At 36.9% G+C, this 23,517-nt stretch overlaps 1 protein-coding gene across 1 annotated transcript in view; it reads left to right on the top strand.

Annotated features, from left to right (window-relative positions):
• Positions 1-23,517, top strand: part of TASP1 (taspase 1) — a gene marked incomplete at its 5' end in the record, with an annotated part of 79,256 nt that overhangs the window by 334 nt on the left and 55,405 nt on the right. Inside the window, 5 exons of the mRNA XM_082302403.1 lie at positions 1,499-1,566; positions 3,093-3,161; positions 10,740-10,860; positions 11,991-12,075; positions 17,753-17,832. Of these exons, the coding sequence (XP_082158529.1) occupies positions 1,499-1,566; positions 3,093-3,161; positions 10,740-10,860; positions 11,991-12,075; positions 17,753-17,832 (423 nt within the window). The remainder of the gene's footprint in view (positions 1-1,498; positions 1,567-3,092; positions 3,162-10,739; positions 10,861-11,990; positions 12,076-17,752; positions 17,833-23,517) is intronic.

Here is a 23,517-nt window from a genome sequence, read left to right as displayed (position 1 = left end):
GCTACTCGGGTATTCTGGATGGTATGTTATTTATCCTTGACAAAGAAAACCCCTAAATTTAAGTGATTATAAAATGTCATATTCTGCAGTTGTCTGCTAAGCTTGGCAAACCTACAAAATGGAGGAGATATTTCAGTCTGTTTCTTTATCTTTGGAAGGATCAAATACAGTTGTTTCATTAGTGATGATTTCTTGTCTAACTTGTTCGTGAGGACAGTCCAGCTGAGACCTTCTGAAACCTCCTTGGGCTGTTTGTTGCAGAACTCTTTTTACTCTTTTGAGATTTTTCTTCCAAGTCTATTTTTTTGATCTTGTTCTTGTTTAAGTGAGTTACTGTTTATTCATTCCGCATGTAATGAAGGGCTCCTCTACTGAGATCTGATAGAAAAATTATGTGTTATGTGTGTCTTGCTCATAAATTCTTTTCTCACAGGTTCTTTATTAAATACTATGAATCATGAAGTTAACAATGCTTATATCTGGGTGTATATTTGTTTTGAGCATCTGTGTGAGAACATGAGGTGAAATATAGGAAAGTGGCCTGGTGATGCCTAAAATATTTGAAAAGCCAATGTGTTACTTGCTTTATAAAATCATTAAGGTTAAAAAAAACCAAACCCAAACCTCAAATAATTTATTCTGGGTTGATATTTGATGACCCTGGTATTCTATTTTAAGGGCAAATGGAATTGCTCAATGTAGTGTCCTTTACTGGGTCACTTTGGTACTAGTATTAAAGCTCATTTTATTAGAGTTTCTCAAAACGAGTATTTCTACATGTCAGCAAAGGGAAGTTGAGATAAATACAAGCACATTTTTAAGTGCAAAACCTGGTAAAACAGAAGTAGATTTTTAAATATAAGTGTGCCACTCTTGTTTTTCTGATGCTGCATTTAGTTGAGTGGTGGCATTGATAAATTTTTCTGGTATGGAAGTAGAGGCAGTGGCTTCAAAATAGGGCAGAATGGTTCAATACAGCAGGATAGATATAAAGACTAAAAATAAGAAAAAGGTGAAAAATCTGTATGATCTTCATTGCAAGGAACTGCTTGTTCTAAATTGGGAGTAACAAGCTCTAATAATGTAGAATAAACGTGAGAAAATGAGCAGAATGGTAATTGTGGTAAAAGGAAAATCAGAGTTTGACTTAAAACTGTGAGTTTTGCCCAATAATGAAGAGTAAAGAAAAAAGCTACTCTGGAAATCCTCCAAGAATGAGTGAAACTGGAATCTCTTAGAAAGTGTTTTTAGGAAGAGATTAATGCTGATATATATACCTGCATGCTTCTGGATATATGCTCTGTATCCTGTATTTTACTGGGTCTGTTTGAGTCTGTGTTGGAATGCATAAAGTTGTCAATCATTGGTACAAAAAGGAAATGCCAATGTAATCCAGAGTAAGAAATGCTGTATCTGCCTGTGTCTTAAATCTCTGTGTGAGCTACAGGCTGTAGTTTGCCAGGTGCTGTAATAGATTTTCCTTTTGCTTCAATTGCAGGTGCAGGTTATCATTCCGAATCCAAAGCTAAAGAGTACAAGCATGTGTGCAAAAGAGCCTGCCAGAAGGTATGTGTTACCAGCTCCATGGGCCTGTACTGGGTACACAAGAAACACCTTTGGTAGCATTGTCCCTTCTGTAGGAATGGACACATCTGGACCGAGCTGCTCGGGCTCTGTGTGTTTATAGAGGGAAATGAGGGAACACAGAGCAGAAACAGTTAACATGATACAGAGACAGGACAGTGTGTGGCCCTGAGATGCAGCAACATTCTCATCAGTGCCGACAAATAGCAGACACCAAAGGAACAGTGGGAGAACAAGAGAAGGTCACAGTGGTACCTACAAGGACTATTCCTACGGCTTCCTGCACTGCTCCAGGGTTTCTGGAGCTAAATATGGTGTCTGTATTTTGATTTCATCCATGTCCACTCTTTGGAGTTTATTTAAACTCTAGCATCCAAGTTGCTCTGTGAACGCAGGGGTTTCCAGAATTATTTTCTTCTTGATAGCTCTTACCCTCTTAATAGGAAGGGAGGTAGAAACAGGAAAAACACAACAAAAAAAAATCAAAGCTGGAAAGGGAGAAATGGCAAGACTTTAATTTCCATTGAAACTAATATGTTTTCATCTCTTCCAAGAACTTTGCTTTGGAACTGGCAAGTCCTGTCTATTAAGTGTTGAATGAGTAGCTGGAAGACCTCTCTCTAGAATTTTTAATGTCTTTTGCTTTCTCCAGGGAGAAGGAGCTTGGGAGCTTGGCAGGATTTTTAGAAGAGTCTGAGTTGGTCTCTGATAATTATCACTTTGTGTTACAGTTTGTTGCTCAATCCTAATACCAATCTAATTTTGTAATGAGAGGCCTCACAAATCATCCAAACTTAACACTGACTTTATTAGCCCTGGTGAAAGTAATTTTCCAGCTAATTATGTGAGATCTACTGTTGAATTCAAGCCAATTTGAGATTCTGTGTGGCTACTCTTGAGCTGAGTAGCCAACATAAATAACTTCTGTGAAGAACAAACAGTTTCAGGTTTGTCTTGCAGCCATAGTTGTTTTCTGGGGTTCCCTGAGGGAGCTTGACTGTAAGATCTTGTTCAGTATGGATCTAATAAATACTATTAGGCTCTAGAAGTTCATTGTCGTGTGTGTATATAATTTGAAGGTAGCATTATATTCCTGGATTTGTGTTGGCTTTTAGATGAGGTTGTGAAATTCTCTTCAATTTTATGACAATTGCTGTATGTGATCTGGAAATTTTTGTTGGATCTTGGAAGGAAAATTTGAAACTTGTTGACTGAAACATTTGGTGTTTGAGGACATCAAGTATAAGAAGTTATTTTGATGTAAATTGGACTGTGCAGAAATCTGCTACTAAATGCAGTGTCACAATGTCATAGTAGTAAAATCATACCTTCAGATCTGCCCTCATATGATTCACACTGACTTTTTCCAGTGCATCTTGTTCTTATGCTCTCTTACATTTTAAACTAATTTGGTGAAGATTTTATTTCATACAGGACTAGGAAAATGTAGGGCTCAGTCACAGAATAATAGAATTTCCTAAAAATCAACCAAAATTTCTGTTTTACAGGCAATTGAAAAGCTACAGGCTGGTGCTCTTGCAACAGATGCAGTGACTGCAGCACTTATAGAATTAGAGGTATGAATTCTGACTGGTAGTAAATATATCTCTTGGGTGAATCTTGCCAGACTTTTCTGTAGGAAGTTATGAAATGGGAAGTCTCAGTGGATTTTTGGTTTTGTGCTACACTAATTTTATCTTTTGCTTTTCCACTATATTTTGATGTAAATGTGTTTAAGGGGTTTATAAAAACGCAAACTGAATAAAAGTTTTCTAATTGTACAATTTGGTTGTCATCTTGGGTATGCCTTATCAGATAGTCTTTACCCTTCAAGAATAAATGCAGTGATTAAAGACTTACTGAACACTTTGTAAGGAACTTTATTTCTGACTTACTGAGCAACAGACAGACTGTTCTGGCTCTGCTTCTTAGGGGAAAAAATATGCTACTGGTTCTGATTTTTATGACAAAATTTGTGCAGATGAATAGGGCAAGTAATGCTTTTATTTCAAAACAGTACTTGTTAATTAAGAGAGAGCATCTTGATGAGCAGCTGTTTGTGAGGTTTTTGGAAAAGCATCTTTTTGGAGTGATGAGATTTTTATGGCATCTGCCTTCAGTGAAATAATGTAGGAGTGAGTAAAGCTAAACATTTCTGGGATGCAAATGAGGCAGTTTGGTCATTGTCCCAGATCCGCTAATCCCTCATGACAGTAATGATGGAAACAGGTATTCTTCTCCTGTAAGTAGTAATTGCTGCTTCTTCTCCAACTTTATTAGTAAAAAGAAATGGAAGGCAAGGTAAGTGTTGTGCTGTAAAAATAATTTCCTGCCTTTGGAATTCATGGTAGTATTCCAAGAGGATTAGCAGTGGATTTGCTTACCCACATGTTGGGAAAGTGTCCATTAATGTACTCGATGGGGTTAGCGTAAGGCAGGCAGTAAGTGCCTACTTCAGTATGTGTTAGACATGCTGACTGGGAGCCAAGGCTTCAGTCACACTGCTAACTTGGCAAGTGCCTTGGCTTTTAGCACTCCTGTGGGTCTCACTGAGCCGTTCAAATATGCTTTCATGTGTTATCTTACACGTTAGGGTATGGCTCGCAGAAAGCAGCGGGTATCTCTCGAATGGAATTATTTACGATGCACTTCCCTAAGCTCACTGAGGCTGCTCTCACTCCACAAGAATGGTTTGTGTGTCAGCTCTCTCCTCAGTGGAAAACAAAAATAAAAATCTACTTTGGGTTGTGATTTTTATTGTGCTCCTGAGCTACAAAGGAAAACATATTTTGAGAAGCTTAACTGAACAGTTATAGATCACTTTGCAGCTGTGTCTGGGGTAAATATTTTATGTGTTTTTGTTATCCCCAAGAGACTTTTCTTCTACTTCAGTAGATTTAAATACTCTGAAGTAGCTTCTGTAGAACAAGTTATGGCTGTAAGATGAAATGAGAAAGTTTTTTCCAGTTACTCCAATCAGAACCCTTTTTCTCCTTATCTGCCTTGCTACTTTTGTGCTGATGCCTGCCATCATTCTACTTTCTGGTTCTGAATTGTATTAGGTCATTTTTTTATGTGTTCTGTTGCACTAAGCTTTTTTTTTTCCCTTTTCCTGTGCTTCAGATAAAATGTTACTTTGTTCAGGTTGTACTGCAGTCATTAATGTAATTATTTGGTTTCATTTATTCATTAAGTGATTTATATAATCTCTTAATTGGGGCTCTGTCTGTTACTGGAACAGGGAATACTGGGTTTGGGATTTGGGCTTCTTTTAGATTAAATTAGTTAGTTTTGCAGTTACATTGAGGAAAAGTCAAATTTATACTCAAAACAGAAAATGGTGGGGTTTGCAGTGGCAGTTTTTTGGATTTGGTATGAGAAACTCCGAAGTGTTAGACTGTCAGCTTCCAAAATATGGAAAGGTTTGTATCTACTCAAACCTTGTTCTGAGCACCACCTCCAGACATCTCTGCCATTTCTGTAGCTGCATCTTCTGGTTTAGTACTGGTGGTTTTTCTGTTGCTCTGTGGAGAACAAACCACGTGGCAAGTCAACAAATCAACCAGAATAGTGTTTCTCACTAAGTGCAAGATTTTATGAATAAAAGTATAGGTTTGTGTTCATGGTCTCTCTAGTGAACTGTCACTCCCTTTTGTTTATGCTTTAGCATAAAGGTAAAGTGTTATAGCTTATGAAGTTGGCAAGTACATAACAAAAATCTGTGTGAAACTATGTTTGTTTTCTTGTCTCCCTGTAACACAAATGAAGATACAGAACAATGAAAGATTGTATTAAATGATAACAGATTTCATTGTAAAGTATACTGACTGTAACTTCTTGATGTTTTGGTTTCTGTAGGGCACATTGCTATGAGTTTATCTGAAATATTTAATCACTTTTACGGTTCTCTCAGACTGTTAATGCTGTATTCCAAAAATTCGTAGTCTTTGCAAGGCACAAATATCTTTTAGTGGAAATCTCACAAAAAGTTGAATTTTTTTCCTCTGTTCTGCTCAATTACACAACTCCTGTTACACAGGATTTCAGCTCATCCAAAAGGCATCACTTCAAAGACTCGTTGAGGCACAAGAGTTGCTCTTGATCTTTTATGAGCAAGCTGACAATTTGCTTGTGGTATGCTGTGTTTTATTTTTTCAGGCTCTTAAGTGCAGAAAGAAAAGCCTTTCTATGTTGGACTGTGTGACTCTCAAGTGAAATGGTGTTCTGTGAATACAATAATAGTGCTAATAGTTAAATAGAGGAAAAGGTGGATTTCTTTTGCAAAGATACAAGACTGACGAAGAATGCTGTTAAAACAATTGTGCTGGTCTTCATAAGCATCAGCTGTATTTGATAAGGTCATTAAGGCAGGTATGTTTTCTGGTTTGAGAGCTGTCATTGCAGAGAAATGTTACCTCTATCAGCTTTTAGTAATAAAATGGTCTGGACGAGGTATTTCACAAGACTCACTATTTACTCTGTTTACTTCTGCAAAGACATTATTACAGTACTGTTACTTTTTGCACTCTTGTTATCAGCCACCATACGATGCCTGGATTTTTGTTGAAACACAATGGAATTATTAAACAGGGTTTTTTTTGTGGGGGGGAGGAGACCCCATACAACCCACTTGAAATGTGCTGTTTTCAGCAAAACCACATGCTGATTTGCATTTATGTCTGGCTGTGAGAAAATTATGTGATTTCAAGCTTTTCTTTGACTATAGAGCACTTAAGGAAGTCTTCTGATCAGGTACTAGAGACAGGAACATAAGGTGGCTGTAAATGATGATTTCAAGTTGTTTCTAAGTTTAGTGTAATCTGTTATTAATATGTGTGTAGATTACTTGTTTCTTTATCTGACTTGAATAGAACGTTCTTTATGAGCATCACTTAAATTGGGAGCTAATATGATTGATGGGGAAGCGGATGTCCCATTTTGGGTTCCAGTCTCCTTGCTATTGAAATTGCTCAGTTCATTTTGCATGTTGTTGTTGTGGATCAATGCAAAGAATGTTTTGTACCTGTTGTTATACTCAATCAGTGTGTTTCTGTGGTTGTCAGCAAAACTTTGCAGTGAAAGAACCTTTTTCTTGGTTTTTTTTTTTCTGTTTTTGTTTGTTTTTTTAATTTTTCCTTGTAATTAAGACTATTGAGTATACAGTCTTAGTCCCAAGGACTTCTCTTTCAAGCAGAAGCAGCCTTGTTGTATTAAGGCAGTCACCATAGATGAACTTTTAATGGATAATGAACTGGAAGTTGTTAATTCTAGTTAAAAGCAGTACTATGATGTTTTGCTGCAGAGTGACCGACAGTAATTTGTGACAAAAGTCCTCTAAAAACATTTTTGCTAGTTTAATTGAAAGGGATGGGACTCATCTTTGTAGACTATTGATTGTTGTCACAAAAATCCCACAGAAAAATAACTTAAAATTACAGTATTTGAAAAGAAATGCCTGTAGACTTTGAATTTGTTTTAGAAGTGACAAATAAGCCATGACCAAAACTGTATCAAAGATGGATGGGATGTTCTTTTGTGTTCACTGAAAACCGAGCATTTTAACTATTTGCCTAGGTACAAGTGTTAGAGAGTTGGGTAACTCCTTCAAGCATTCCATCTTTGACCACAGCTAGAAACTTCAGGATGCCCGTATTTGCTGCCTGAACATTTATAGTACATTTTGAAGTAAAAAGGATTCTAAAAATAAAAATGATACCCTCAGAAGCTCAAGAGTTTTGCAGGATGGGTAACTTGGGGAAACGAAACTCTTCTTTCACATCTTATAGCTCTTGCCTCCTTTGCTACAGGTTTACATGGTTTGTTTTAGAGATACTTTGTGGAGTAATTGCCAGGAAGCCTAGTATTTTTCACATAATTGAAGACTTACATTTTGTTAAAATGCATTGAATAGCTGTTTGTTTTTTCTCTCTTCCTACTTACTCTTCTGTGGTAGCAAGGCTTGCTGTTAACATGCCAAGCTCAGGCTTGGTTTGCTTACTTGTCTTTTTCAGTTTCCTTAGAAACACAAAGGCTGATTGCTGCTTGTGGTTTTAAATAAAAGTGTATTCCTGAAGATACCTTTTTCTCTTTTCCTGGACACATGCTTTGGTTGGGTTCTTCCCCATTTTATGGTAGTCAGGTCTTGCAGTGCTGCATTTTTCTGTCTGAGGGTATGAAGAGACTTTCACTTAGGTTAGTTTGTTTCTTCCCTCTTTGGAGGCATTCTTGCTTCTGTTTTAATGTTTCTGCATTCCTTGAAAGTTTTGAATTTTCATTTCAAAATACACCTTAATGTTCATACATTCATTATATTCCTCCACTTGCATATCAGACTCTTGAAATCTTTTGGTCAGACTTCGCAGAGGTTCGTGTTTTCAAAAAGAGATTGTATTTGTGTGGTGTATTTCATGCCTTCGCCTATTCATAGAAGTAGGTGTGAATGCCTTGTTTCCATTTTTTTATAAAGGCTTTTCGCCTACCTTGTTTCAAAGGCTTTTATCTCACCTCACAGACACTCAGGTAGATATCAAAAATTCCATGGGTTCACACCCAGTTTCTCTAAAGCTGTTTTCAGATTGCCTTTCAGATGTGTGAAGTTGAACCATCTTCCTCTTAGGAATTCTGAGATTGTTTTCTTAATTGAATGCAATCTAATTCTAAAGCTAAGTGAAACTCCACAGAAATTTTGAACAGATGCTTGGAAGTTGGTCTTTATTTCTTTTTACTGGAGAAGTTACTCGTGTTGTGACTGATTGTACTGGTAAGATTCCTTCTGAGTCCTAATATGAGAGTTACTCTACCGAAGAGATATCTGCAATTTGGTGTGGAGTTATTCTTTATCAAAAATTCTGTAGTATTCTGATAAATATTCTGTAGGGGGAAATAAGTGACATTCCTGTTGTCTTTAGATGCTCTGAGTAAGTTATCTCTTGGTGCATCCTTGAGTTTGTGCCAGTGGAGGTGCTACGCCAAAGCATGTAGCACATCTAGATCCTTAGAAATAAACTGAACTCTGTATCCTGTACTTTTTCCCTACCCTCTTTTTATTATTTCCTTTACCAGATGGTAGAAACCTTTTGTGTCTTGAGTGCAGAAGCATTCTAGACAGTATTATCAGGACTTCTTCTCTGGTGGGTCCTTCTTACTCTCTTTATTTGGCCATGACATCTACTCTTAAGATAACAGCTGTCTCTGCTTTGTGACAGTGGCAAATCTGTGGAGCACAGCATTTTTCCTCTTTTCTATTTCTTTTGAGTATAATGTGTTGAGTGAATGTTTTTGGAACAGAACATTAGAGATTTGTCTCCAGACTCACAGGTCTTTGCACTCTGATTACCCAGGGGTGAAGAACTTGGACAGCACTAGGAGCAAGCATTGTTCATCCTAAGCATTCCTGGTTTTACTGTGTCTTCCAAGTACCTTTCACCGTTCTCTTTCAATTCCTTCCACCACTTCTCTGCTCCCTTTTTTTATGAACTTAATTTTCTTCGTATTTGTAGAGCCTGGGGAGCAATGAAGGCAGTTAAGCCAGCGGCTACTCTGAGCCTTCTCCCTTTTCAAGGCCATCATCTGTTTTTAAACATATTTTCCCCTGTCCATCCCCCTTCTATGGAAAGTTATTTGTGCACTTTAAGCTGTAAACGTTTCATTATCCTAAAATCTTTTCAACTTTACTCATTTGCTGTGAGCTGTAGCTGTCGAAATGAATAACAAAATGAATATACACATTGAATTGGAAGAAGTAGTGTGGAATAAAATAGGATAAAATCTTGTGCTGCTTCAGAAGGAAATACCAGAAAATGAAGGCCCGTTTCATGATTATGTATTAATCAGGGATCTTGTATTCATGATTCTTCAGGAAGATAGCATTTTGGTGATTCAAACACTGAGAATGCTTTACATATCTCTGTAAATAAGAATCAACATCTTGCAGAACAGATTTTGAATTTATTCACTACTTGCTCATTTGAAAGTTAATAAAAGCTGACACCAGGTTTATTTTTCATTTCTGTGTGCTTATCTCTCTTTTGTTTCTTTGAATTTGTTGCAAATTAGTATGTACAAAACCCAACCAGTTCACTTAACATGTAAGATAGAACTTTGAGTTGTTTCCAGTAATTTGTTTCCTGATTCAGCTTTTATTACTCATCAGTGAAATGAGATGTCATACTTCTACAGTACATGTTCACACGTGGTCTAGACAAACATTGTTCTTTGTCACATCAGGTGGTTACACTGTTGTAATTTAAATGTAGGACACTCTGAAAGCCTGCAGCTTCTCTCTGAAATTTAATTTAGCTATTATCTCTCTTTGTCCTGTATTCCTTTTGTGCTTGCATCTAGAAGAGGGGATTGTATTGAGCTGGCAGTGCGACTGCTGAACTGTGCTACTTTGAAATTTTGTGATTTTAAAGTCATGGAGATGCTCTGATGAAATGGAAAGGTAAAAATGGGGTTTAGTTCTAGCATGCAGAACTTACTCGTTGAGAATCTTGGGTTTATTAAAAGCCACAGAAGGCGTTAACAAAAAAGGAGTTAGGTTTATCACGTTGTTAAAATGTTGTTCCATACTTTCTATGAAATAAGAATTGGTTTTTAGCCAAGAAGCTTCCAGACCGCAGTCCTTACGCTAATGGTCAAATAGAAGTTTTACAAAGTGAATTGTTAGTGATGCTATTTCCTCATTTCTGCTCATGGAGCTGCAGTCATGGCGTTAGAATCTTCACAAAAAGGACAATTCTGTTTTGCTGCAGTGTTATACTTAGGAGTTTCAAAGGTAGACTGGTCTGTGCAGTGATTATAAGATGTTACTTAAATATTACTTGTTGGTTTAAGGACCAAGTGAAGTGTGTACTTTGGGGGAGGGAGAGATTTTCACTTGTAAGGCTTTTGCTTGCATGGAAATGATCATCTTAAATTTTGTATTAGTGCATTATCACATTTGAGGTATATCACACCCTATAGAGGTGAAAGCTATCCATTGTAGTAATTTTACATGCTCTGTTCAAATTGCCCTTGTTTTTGTTGTGGAAGATTAAACTACTAAAATAAGAAAATGCGCTGCACCGAGATCAGTGTCATCAGATCAGTTGTACAGAGGTTTTGATCTAGTCTGTTATGGATGTGGCCTTATAGTGTGTTGTTCTTATTTTTAGGATTCTCCTTTTACAAATGCAGGATTGGGATCTAACCTAAACCTTCTGGGTGAGATAGAATGTGATGCCAGTATAATGGATGGAAAGTCATTGAATTTTGGAGCAGTTGGAGCACTGAGTGGTATGTTAACTGTATATTATGAAGCTAACTACTGATTTGAGTGCAAAGATCAGTTTTGGGGTTTTTTTTGTTACTGTTTTCATGGGGGACACATTGTAAATTCTGCCTTGTTTAAATAAATTCTGCCCCTTTAAAAAAGGGGGAGGCGTTCCTGCTCCCTGAAATGCTGGTTTGTGTTAATTTCTTTGTGCAACATGTTGTCTTATTAGTTCACTGATAATCCTTTGACGTAGCACGATTGTGTGATACCACACAGTATTCACAGTGGGACTGAGTTTGCTCAGATGAATTTGTAGAATGGTAATTTAATAATAAAATTCAGTTGTTAAGAAATATTACAAGCATTTAAATTAGGCTTTTTATTTGGTTTTGTGCTCAGGCATTTATTTGCATATGGGACTTATTTAATATGAGAACTAATGTGTTTCTCTCTTTTGTCTTGTTTTAGTTTTCAGTATAAAACAAATATAGATGTAAAGTCCCAAACAGGGATTGTTGAGGTTTTATTCTAAGTTCATGAGCAGCCTTAGCTGTTACTATTGAATTTCTGACAAGATTTCGAGCTTTGTTCTTTATCCTAGAATATTTCAAAACTGTAGTAATAGCTTCCTCATGTAGATAAAAATCTAAAATAAATAGTAAAATTAAGTGTTTCAAGCCTTGTTTGATACAAAATGTATCCTTCCAACCATGGGGAAGGAGGAAATGAGAGAGTGAGAGACAGCTAAACCTGAATCCTGTAATTCTGGTCTGGCCAGATAGATCCAAATGAAAATTCCACCTAGAAAAATTAATGTTTATAAACATCTTTGACCCTTAGATACAATAGATTTTACATGAGATTTCTGTGGTAGGAGATCATTCCTCCTATTTCAACATGGTTTGTTTTTCTCTTAAAAAAAAAAAGTGGGGGAGGTGTTGACTAGAAGGCTTTGTCACTACTAACAGGACGTGAAGGGAAAACAGAAAAATTTGCTACTACATTGAAACATAAGGTGTCTCTTAATGACTTGACAAACCCTTGGAAATTAAAGGAAGCTGAGTTCCACTGCCAAAATGAGCACTACAGTGCTATGAGGAAAAATATTTTAATGTTTTGTTCCCATTTTTTGCTAATTTTTCTTTTTTAGGAATCAAGAATCCAGTTTCGGTTGCAAATAGATTGTTGTGTGAAGGGCAGAAGGGGAAACTCTCTGCTGGCAGAATTCCACCTTGGTAATTGCTTTGTTCTGCTTGACTTTTCTTCCGTCTTTCGTCTCTACTGCATGGATATGCAATATTTGACGGTTTTATCTCACCCAGGAAGGCTGGTGCTGTTTTACATACAGCCTTTAAAAAGAAGACAAGCTTTGTTTTCTGATTTGAAATGTCTTATGCACTCAGAGCAAGGAAGTATTAGATATAGATGGCAACATCATTTTGTCATAGTTTCTGTCTGTCTGATTATTTCCAGTTGTCATACTTAATTCTTAGGTTTGTTACTGTAGCCTTCTGAAAAATCCCAAAAACCGTCAAGATTAGAGGGAAATTCTACTGCCTTTGCCTCTGTCTAGCTTTAAAAAAAGCAACAGTTTTTAATGAGTATAGAAAAAGATCCTATTTCACTGCCTTCGTGGCTTTGTGGAAATGTGCAGTGTTTAGTAACTTCCTCTTATTTTAAAGATAAATTTAATAATATTTACAACAAAAATGAAAACAAGCACTCCCTCATTGACATGGATATAAAATTTAGATGAAAGAGGTAAGTATTAAACGCATAATAATGTCAAATGTTACTGCCTCACTTTGGAAAGAATCCAAGAAATGTGTCAGAGTTGATTGCTCTTAAAACCATCTTATTTTCATTAGCAGTTTAAAATGACAGGTGGAGAAATTGAATAATTCATTCATATTACTTGACTGCTATCATCAGTTATTGTACCTGTGGCAGAATTTACTGCCCTTTGCTAACTAATGTATTTTCAGAAGTATTAAACCAGCATTTATGTAGTTTTAAAAAATGGATATTTAAATTCAGAAATTTTGCTTTCCTTACTGTCATGTTCTGTAAAGTTAGCTGAGTAGTGTGTAGCTGGACGATATAGTATTCCAATTTAAACAGTGAGGATTTCAGTGTTCTGTCATGTGCAAAAGAAGTTCATAGATCAAAAAAAGCCACCTTGAAATCAAATCATCAATAGAGAGATTTTGCATTTTAAACTCTTTTCTTATAAAGAACAGAGTGATTGTGGAGAGGTTTACTAAAGAATAGGAACTTTAATTTCAATAGCTGTTAGTAACTAATTTCTTTAGTTGTCAGGAGAAAATGAGGCTTTGCTGAGGTACATTAGAGTGTGAAATGAGGTGGTTTTTTGGTGTTCCAGAAGTAGTACTGAAGTCAGCTACAGGATCAAGCACTTGGGATTGTTTTACTTGTATCATCAGTGTTCTAGAATTATTGTAAGGAAGAGCACTTGGGCATTTTGCTGTGACTTTATGACCCAGTTTATGCTGCTATTATTTTAAAAATACTGAGTGGAAAAGGAACTATGTCCTCTTGCCCTCCAAGGGCAAGACTAAATCTTTTGGGGCTATGCAAGGCTAGCAGATGCTTTTAAAGACAGGCTAGCTCAAATCTCAAGGTGAGAGATGAGCTGTCTTTGCAGGCAACACATGCAGTTTATTGTGCAAATGCTGTGCACCTGGGGTACCTGATAAATATTTTCATTTCCTTTCTTCCCCCTTCTGGATTTTGAATGAATATTTTATTAAAGTGAATTTTTTACCCTGGAAGCAGTCTGTACTAGTGGGATATGATGGGTTATACTTTGGGCTTGCTGTGGTGGGTGCTTCTATACACACAGGGTATCCCAAGGTCAGAATAATAAAGCTCATGTACATTGAAGGTGATGGTATGGAGGATTTCATGCCTTGCCTTTCTGGCTGGGCTTGGCATGACACATTGTTTTGGGACTGAAATATGTTCCTGCCCAAGCTGGGAATACTTAGAGTTAAATGATAGGAGAGTAGCCATATTTTGGCATTCCCAGGATGTCAGTATTCTAGTAAATGATTTTTAATTGTAAAGATACGCGATTTTCATCTTCTTTCTTGTTAGCACATAGTGTATTGGGGAATCTTCCAGGTACTGCTTAGCCTAAGAACCTGCTTGTTAAAGAAACCTATGGTAGAGACTGTTTCCATAGCATGATCTAAGCTAGCTTAATGTTTTTTGCCAAAAATGTTTGGCACATGACCAAACAGGAAAAATTCAGGAGCTGTGAGGTTAGTAGAAGTGGCATTAGGGAGTTTTTTCACTATGAAAGAACACGTGGAGACAGTTTGCTTGGCCTGTTTACCCTGGCACAGCATACATTTTTATAGCGGCAGTTCAAAACCAATTCCAAGTGGTATATTTCTGATTTTCACTAGAAGAAATTCTAATGAGTGTGAGTTAAGTTATTCAGAGATGGTAAGCTTATTAGGAAGAAGGGATCAAGTGTCTGAACTGATGTATCTTGTGTGCTGTAAATTGCTCTGTAGAGTGTGTCTTTCTGGATCGATCTCTTGTTGTGTTATTCAAAACACAAAATTCCACTATCCAAATCAGAATTTAAAATGTTTAGAGAAACCCTGAATACATGGTGCATTTGTTGAAACCTCTAAGCTCCTTACATCTTTCTGTCACACTTTATTCAGCTTGGTGTTGTCAGGATTTTCTCTGATGCAGGAACAGAAAACACTTAACTTGTAAATATTACATAATCTCATGTAAGATATTCCTGTTCCTTGTATAACTTTTACAAAAGGAAGCACTGTTGTAATTGCACGGTTGCAAACTGGATGAACCTTTAAAAGAGGTCTTTGGTCATAGAATAATGGATTAGACGTTTTGTCGTAATAAGCTTGAAGATTTTCTGTTTCTTACTGTGAAACCTTGACCTAAGGAAAAAGGCTTATTTACCTCTGTTTGCTCTTAAAGGTATGCTGGTAAGATTTGCAGGGCAGCACAAACACACCTAAATGTCTCCTTTCTTAGAATTCCTTAGTAGTACTGACATCAAGTCCATGTCCACATCTCTTTTTCATATCCCTTTTACTGATAATAAGCCATATGGGAAAGAATTTCTTGTTAGGTTTTCCCCCCCATTTATATATACAGGGATTTATAATCGCTTCACAGCTTTACGATATTGTGTGCAGGATACAAACATTGTGTAACTTGTAGGGCAGTGTGTAACGGAGAAAGCTCCCAGAGTGAGTGAAGACTTGCACCACGTTTTATTTCTGTTCTGTATTTCTTCAGAACAATTTCGTCTTTGTAACACTGATTTCAGAGTGATTGCTACATTTTATGGTAAAATGTTACCAAGTGTGTTTATTACAGGCAGGATCACCTTGACCATGAACCAAAGCTTCTGACACTTCTGTTTAGCTTGGAGCAGCCTAGTTCCTTACAGCCCATATTATATGGCCCTGTTTGGAGTATTCAGCACCAGCATGATCATGTTCTTGGAGAAAATTGCCTAAAAAGACCACTTTAGAGGCCTTTACTTATATTTTCTATTAACATGGCCTAGTGTGCCTGGAACTGAAAAGCACATCCGAGCACCGCCTCCTTGCTGGGAGTGTGTCTTCATCTTCTGTGTTCTGAGCCTGTAAGAACTACACTGTCTGTACACTGTCTGATATATTTGCAGGAAAGCTCTTTGTCCTGTTTGTGCAGACCCAACTTTCAGAGCAGCAGAGAGTAAACTCATTCATCCTTTGTTTATGTTTTTGTTTTTCCCTCCCTTTGGAAAATCATATTTTGGATTAGCCTAAAGGCTTTTGAAACTGGGGGTGGTTTTGACTGCTTTCTATAGTGCACTGGCTTTATTCCCTCCTCTCTCTCCTCCAATAAATCAAGCTTGGTGGTAGTTTTGTTTTTATGTACAGACAACACAGCACTGAGGTCCTGATGCTATTTGTCTTGTAAACAGTTTATTTTAACTTTTCTGTGATTACAGTGTCCTTTAAAGATCCAAACTGAACAGTTTAAAAAAGGTGGATGATCTCTGTGGTGATATGGAGCCTCAATTAGTTTTCTGCTCTAACTAATTTAATGACTCTTTGGGACTAAAACTGTGTCAGTCTTACAGGAGGGAAGAGAATCTAGGAATTAAGGACAGAAATGTGAACAAACTAAAAGTCACATCACATAAGTTACGAGACACTCTTGGGTGCTTTTTTGCACTCTTCATAAATACTAGTGATATTTTCTGTTTTTAAGTATTAAAAAGGCAGTTGTGAAACTGCTTGTAAAACACAGTGTTTCTGACTGACCTGTGCTTGAATTACCATATATCAAACTCCCAGCATTGTTTGATGCTTTTCCCACCTAACCTTTCTCTCTGTGTAAATTGCTTTATTGAAAAGGAAGTGCTTATATACTTCCCAAAAATGTGTTGTTTGATAAAGACCAAAACCACCTTCTTTTAGACAATGAAGAATATTGCTAAATAAGGTTTGGCTGCAGTTTGCATCTCTTTTTTATGTTAAAATTGAAAGTTTTTTATGCTACGTGTCAGTGCCAGGTTGTTTCTTGAGCACTAACTTACCTAATAGTAGATGCTTGAGCTCTCCCAAAGTACCCAATAACTTATCCTACAGTATCTTGCAACGTGAACAATTCTTACCTGGAGCTGCACTAACAATGGTAAGAAATAAGCACTTAACAATTCAAATTCTCATTTAGATCAGCCTTTTTTTGAGACTTTTGTAAAGAAAGACTGGGCACACCTCTTGGATTGTTTAAATCATATAGAAGATAGAAAATACCACAAAGTACTACATAATGAAAGCTGCAGGTGTTGGCTGTAGCACTGTCAAGAAAACTTGAGCAGCAGTAATGCCAACCAATTTGCTGTATCAATAGTGTTCTCAGAAACTGAGAAGAACTGCATGGCCCTAGGGACTACTTTGTAGCTGGAATAACTTCTTTAGACTCATGTTCATAACTCTGGTATTTCTGTACAACTTTTTCCAATTTGCTGAAAATTCTTAGTCCTTGCTTCTTGTGTCCCTTAGGCAGTTGTGTTGTTCTTAACTTCATCGTCCATTTTTGAAATAAGATTGGAAGTAGTTGTCCTCTATTGTGTTGCACAGCAGCTTTATGAAAGTGTCTTGTTTCTGGCTACTACATACTCTTTTTCAGGCAATAAGATTAATTTCTTTGAGGGGAAACATCATAGATAATTGAGGTTTGCTTTTTCTTCTATCCCTAAAAGTTCCATGTGTGTATATTTTTTGCTCGTTTGTTGTCACAGCAGTGTGTACTGTCTCACTATGGTAAAGTGTTCAGTACTGACTAGAAAACAGCTTCTCAGATGGCTAGAGTTTTTTTACAAGTGTATTTAAAATTTAGTGGGCTAGTCTCATTTGCAAGTGCTTGATAAAACTCCATGAAATAGAGCTTAATCCTTCTAAATGAGGTTAGTTTTTAGCTTGTGTTGCACTTCTCAAAATAATTCTTGGTATTCCTTTGGCACTGGCTGACTTTACTGGAAATACCTTACCATTCTCACCTTACCCATCCCATATTTTTGGTCTTTAGGATCTTGCCAAGTTGTTACAGAGAGCAAGACTCGAGACAGCTCTGTCCTGTTTTAGCTGCAGTTGAAGCTGGTGCTATTTGGTAGTGAATTTCAAATTTAATAGCACTTGGTTTTGTCCAGTAATAAACTTAATGTCAGAGCTGCATAATCTTTTAATGAAACTACATAAGGTTGCCAAATGTAATTATAGCAGACAGTGCTGTGAAATATAGACAGCTTATGATTTAAAAATGACCAAACCAAATAGAAAAATAATTGCAAGCAAAGGGGGATTTGTTATATGGTTTTGTTTAAACTCCCTCTTCTGTGTCTCCTAGCTTTTTAGTTGGTGAAGGAGCTTACAGATGGGCAGTTGATCACGGGATACCAGCATGTCCTCCAGGTATCATGGCTACAAGTGAGTAAACTGGTGGTGTCAGTAGGAAGAACAGGACAGAGTAATTTTAAATGGTGCCTCATCTTTTGAGGTGTACATCACTTCATTGTTCTTAACATTCAACTAGCTTATGGTGTTATGGTCTGTAAGGGTTGTTTAAGTTTACTAATTTTCTAATAAGTATCTAAATAGAAAGAATTGTAAACTATTACTTTAGCTGCATTTTAGCAACATCTAATTTAAGTGATTCTGTGATTCTAGGACTAAATCTAATGATGGACTCTTTTTAACCAAGATGTAGTCTCTTTAAAAGCTCAGTCCTACAAGTCTACAGCTGTGATCCATCTTGGATCGTAACAGCACCAACTAGCCATGTATCAAAATTCAGCAGGTGCCAGTTTGTCTCTGAGATTCTGTAGTTTATACCCATCTCTGGGTCCTTGTCCAGAACTGCTTGTCTAAACAGACTGTGAAATTAATTTGCCTTTTTTTTTTAAACCTAAGGCTTCTCTTCACCTAATCTGATAGAATAACTCATTCTGGAAAATAGACTTGGATTATACTGTATACTAACACTCTTTTCTTAGAAAAGCTTCTTGTCTTAAGATAAGTGATTATGTTACGTTGATATATCATCTATCAACTAGGCTAAAAATGAGTCCACTTACCCATGGAAAGGAGGATGTGGCTCCCTTTCTTCTCTTCTTCAGTTCCCCTCCCTTTTGGAAAGTGCCTTTACTACCAGTCCGTAGTTTGTTGTAGCTGAGACCATGCTCTGTGCTGCCTGTTGAGGTTATTCAGGAAAGAAATCGTAGGTTATTACCCAAAGAAGGAGAACGCAGAAGATTAGGAATGTTTATTTTACAGTAAACAGTATTACTACTTCAAATATCTGACTTGTCCCTAGATCAGAGGTTGAAACCCCGGGCTCCCATTAAGCCTTTTATTTGGTCTAATTTTAAATGTAGATAAATACCTAGAAACCGCAGTTCAGAATTGTTGATACTCAGTGCTGAAGTGTAACTTGTGAAACAGTGGCACTGTTTTATTTGATTGTGCCAATTTTCCTACATACTCATAACACATTTTGAGCAGAAAGTTTTGACCTCTAGCTCCACATGACTAAAACTTTTGCTCTATCCATCTGCTGTCCAAAACAGCATTCACAGAACAACTGTTGTGCTGAGTTGAGCAGAACACCTTTATTTCTGTGGCTCTAGAAAGAGTGAAAACACTTAAAGCTTTGACCTCTTTTTGGGGTGTGTGGGTTGCATTTCTTTTTTGTTTGTTTGTTTGTTTTTCTTTTTAGGGCAGTAGTTGCTACTTACATGCAGGAGACACTTCAGGAAGAAGGTGCCTTGACTAATTCTGTTTGCATGCAGAGGTTTCAACTGTTTCTAGTACCAGTGTGTTTGTATTGTGACAGAGATGATTAGGTTGTGACATTAATTGTCAGATGATACATTTGCTAGCTACAATGTACCCCGCCAGAGCAAATCCGCACATTACAGTTTAAAAATAGGGATGACCATTGTTAGTTTGCTTTGCCTAATCCATACTATGAATTTACATTGGAGAAACATCAGAATAATAATCACAGCCAATGTATTTTCACAATCCTGCTCCAAAAGACCACTGATTGCTTTTTGTCTCCACAGTACATTCAGCATACTTCTATTTAGCAAAATAATTTGCATTAAAAGAGTTGGAACAACCAGGACTGACAAGTTAATTTTGTAGTATAATCATTAATATATATCAGTATATCTGATGTTTTCCTTTGAAAAAAACAATGCAAGAGTAAACAAAAACCTGAAAAATCAGTTCCAGAAAATGGTATGCTGATTTCTATCCCAGTCCATGGCAAAGTAAGTCTTGTACTGCATTGACCTCTGGGCAGTGGGATTGGAAAATGACCTTTAACATTGTGTGTAACAACATGGGATTGTTACAACTGTAAAGAAATTGGAAACTCTCTCACAGGTAACATGTACGAAGCCAAAATAAATTTATCTAATGTTACCGTGGAAAGGAAAGTTAGATATGCTTAAGAAACAATCAAAGAGAATGTTTTCAGGTAAATTCAACGAGATCTCATCTGAAGTGAGCTGTTTTGTTAAATAATGTAACAGTCTTCAAAAAAAGATACTTTTTTGATTGGGCTTGCTACAATTGCTGTGGTAAAGTTTGCTTGGAGAACTCGGGGTCAATTAACTAGAAATTACATGACTTCTGAATAGCTCAGTAAAATGAAGCACTGAATTAATTGCCAAGCATCAGGAAAATATGTTTAGTAACTTATTTACACAAAAACAAACTGAAATTCCCCCCAAAAAACCTGTAATCCAAATTTAGACATGTACTTGCTGTAAGTATTGGCAGGGAGAACTGTGTGCACGTTTTGGTTTCTCTGTGCTGCACATGGAATAGATATTCTTGAAGCTGTCTTAGTCTGTCTCCCTTTTCCTGGACCTGAAATGAGAAGAATAATGGTATAGCTGCTGTAAGTAAGGCTGGGGGATTGGGTGCTTGGTTTGCCTGGATGGAGCTTCCCTGTGATCAGTATCAAAGAAAGGGTCACGATCAGCTTTGCAATCGCACTCCATAATTCTCTCAGAACTATCAAAGTATCTAAGCACCAAACTTGAAGCATGTTTTAAACCATGTTACTTGTTGAATTACATCAAGGTTTTGTCAAGGCTCACCTGCTTTGTTGTCTTTGGTTTGTCAAGTGTGTGAGGAAATGAGATTTCTACTGTATGTAGAAACCTGGTGACTTTCCAGTGAGTGGGTGGTTTTAAAAAATACCCAAACACCTGAAATGTCTGTATTGCCCACAGTCTGCAAGGAAGCTCTGAATTTATTAATTCCTGCTCAAACTAGAGCCTGCCAGTACAGAGCCCATACTGGCTTATCCCAGCACTTTGTTACCTGTGCTAGAGAGATTGCTTTGAAAGTGTAATCCAAGTGTTAAGAGTGTAATTACACCTTAGAAATGCTGAACTACTGTACAATGCAGTCTTTTACAAATGTTGAAAGTACACTTTAAATATGGAACGCAAATTTGAGGTACATCCTCGACTGCCAATATTGGTGCCTGCACTAGTAATAACCAAAACACTTCTATCTGAAATGATCAGTTTAGCCTATTATAGATGCAAATTATCTTTGACAAAGATAGCATGGTGTAAGACAAGCATCTTGCATTTGCTTGCAGTGTTAAGTTTTCAAAGAGAAAGAGAAGGAAGGCGCCTACTCATGCAGCAAACTTGTAACTCTATGTGGAAGTGACTGGAGCACCTCAGTGAATGATGTTACATAAGAACAAAAACCGCTGCGGTGTATCCACGTACTTGTTAACTGCAGTTCAAAAGTAGCCACAAATAAGATGCTTAAGGAAGAATGTAAGAACAGAGCAAATATTTGCTTCCCTTCCCCTATCCCTTATATTGTTCCAGACTCTAAATTCATGACTCCTTAGTGATTCCTGCATACATGGAAAGTAAACAGGGGCATTTTCTGACATGAAATTTTTGTTTCCTTTTGAACCCACATTAGTTTCGAGCATCTTCAAAAACCTTCACAAGGATGAGTTTCCTCATTGTCATCATTTTGAGACTTGCTGAATAAAAGCTGCTACTTATGGTCAGGTCTCTGCTCAGAATCCTTTTTCAGTCAAATTCCCTTGTTACCTTGAATAACTTAGTGTCATCAGTAAGATCACATTGTGTTCAAAAGACTCAGGGTTGCTGTGGGTTGGTTTGAAATTCTACTTGTAACAGACCATTTCTTGTACTTTGTTACTGGTTTTTAACTAACTCTGTGCATGCGAGGAAATTCCTGTTTATCTTAGGGCTGCTTGGATTCTTTAATGAGGGAGAGTCTTTTCTGGATGAGTGTTGTGCAGACTGGCTATTTCTAGAGATGCTGTATGTCTCCCTGACCACCAGTATTGCCTGCCTCTCCTTCAAATCCCCAAATGTCACCTCACTCCCAGTTCTCTCATTACTTCATTATTATTGTATTAAGAGAAACATTTGCCATATTGCTGGAACTATGCTATGAATTTCAGGCGGTGGCTCAGACCATGTTTTCTTTGTTTTTAAGGGGAGAATGAAAGATTTGGAAAGAAACTCAAGGGTTTTGCAGATTCGATTAGAAAGCTTGGTTAATCTGAGTACATGATGTAAATCCTCCCTGGATTTGGAGATAAGTGTTGTAGGGTCACACTTGCTGTTCTGAAATTGGAACAGCTGAGTGCAGGCAAGAGAACGGCTCTAAAAAAAAGAAAAAAGTTGGGCCAAAGTGCCCAGAAGATGCTTTGAATGAAAATCTTCCAGGTTCAGGAAAGGCTGCTTGATGAAAAAAAGGGATTTCTTGCAGCAAGTAGTAAGAAATGCTATGTCCAGCAGCAGTTTACCCTGAGTTTGTTTTAAAGAACAGATCTATAGAGTAGTGCTCTGAGAGAGAAGTTATTTTTTTAATATGCTTGTGTCGAGTGCCTTTTCCGCCATTCATATTGCTGTTTCTGTCAAAGTGTGGCAACATGGAAGCTATCTCTAGTCGTCTTTTAGTCCTGACACAAGCCTAAATGACATTAATTTGTCCTTTAAAATAGCTTTGTTAAAAAGAAATTTATTTTCATCTGTTTTCATTTGTGTCATTTATTTTAGCAACTGCTCAACAGAACTCTTCACAAGATCATTTGAATTCCTGTGGGTTAACTAATTTGCTAGTATATTCCTTTTTAATTCTCTTCTCCAATAGTTGCATTCTCTTTTAATATGGAATAGAAAGATAAAATGCAGAAAGCTTCTGCCAGCTGACTCTAAGCACTGTCTGCCAGGGGGTGCTATATGATTGGTCAGAGCTCTAGCTCTATTTCAAACATTTAAAAATACTCTTGGAGTTTTCTTAGTATTTTCAATTTATAGTTTGATTTTAAACAAGGATTGCTGAACCACTTACAGGTTGCATAATGTTTAGCTGCATAATAATTTGTAATGTGTGCGATAGAAAATTTGTATTTGGTGTTTGTCTCCCAGCCTGCTGTTCCACCACTGTAACCAGGAAGGTTTGAATATTGTCCTGAACTTGATTTGTCATTTAGTGGTGCTAAAAATATGTATTTCCTACCTCTGTTTGAAAATATAGTTGTTCACAGAGCCATTTTCTAAATTTTCTACCTTGCTGAAAATAAATAAGGGAATAGATGTGGCTTATAAAAGCATGGGGATTTTAAGGAAACATGCTTTTCCCATTTGTAGTAAAAATGTTTTGCATTAACTTTGGGCAAGAAATTATAGTGTATTCTAATAAACAGCCTGTCAGCTGCAGGCCTGTTTAAAGTACACAGGGCTAGAATTAACAAGTAGATATGTATCAATTGTACCATTATTTAAAAAATGAAATGGTGTCTTAATGTTGTACTTAGGTCTGTATGTACGATTCAGTAGTTTCAAGGACTCCATGTATAGGACAAGTCTGCTTTTCATTTGCCTCTGCTCTTTGAATCATTTCTAATGGGCTATGAAAGATGACTAAGAAAAAGTTCTGAAGAACTATGTAGAATGGGGAATACAGTTGTCTTTCATTTACTTAGTCATTGTATCATTGTCTAATAGAACTGTCAAGATTTTTGATTAAATTTTTACGTGTACATAGTATAATGGTTAAATGAGTTAAGGGAATGATCAGAGTACAGGA

This window comes from Coloeus monedula (assembly GCF_965178545.1).
Source record: "Coloeus monedula genome assembly, chromosome: 2".
Classification (NCBI taxonomy): Eukaryota; Metazoa; Chordata; class Aves; order Passeriformes; family Corvidae; genus Coloeus; species Coloeus monedula.
The sequence above is the reverse complement of the archived record's forward strand: the minus strand, read 5'-3'. Positions and strand labels throughout refer to the sequence as shown.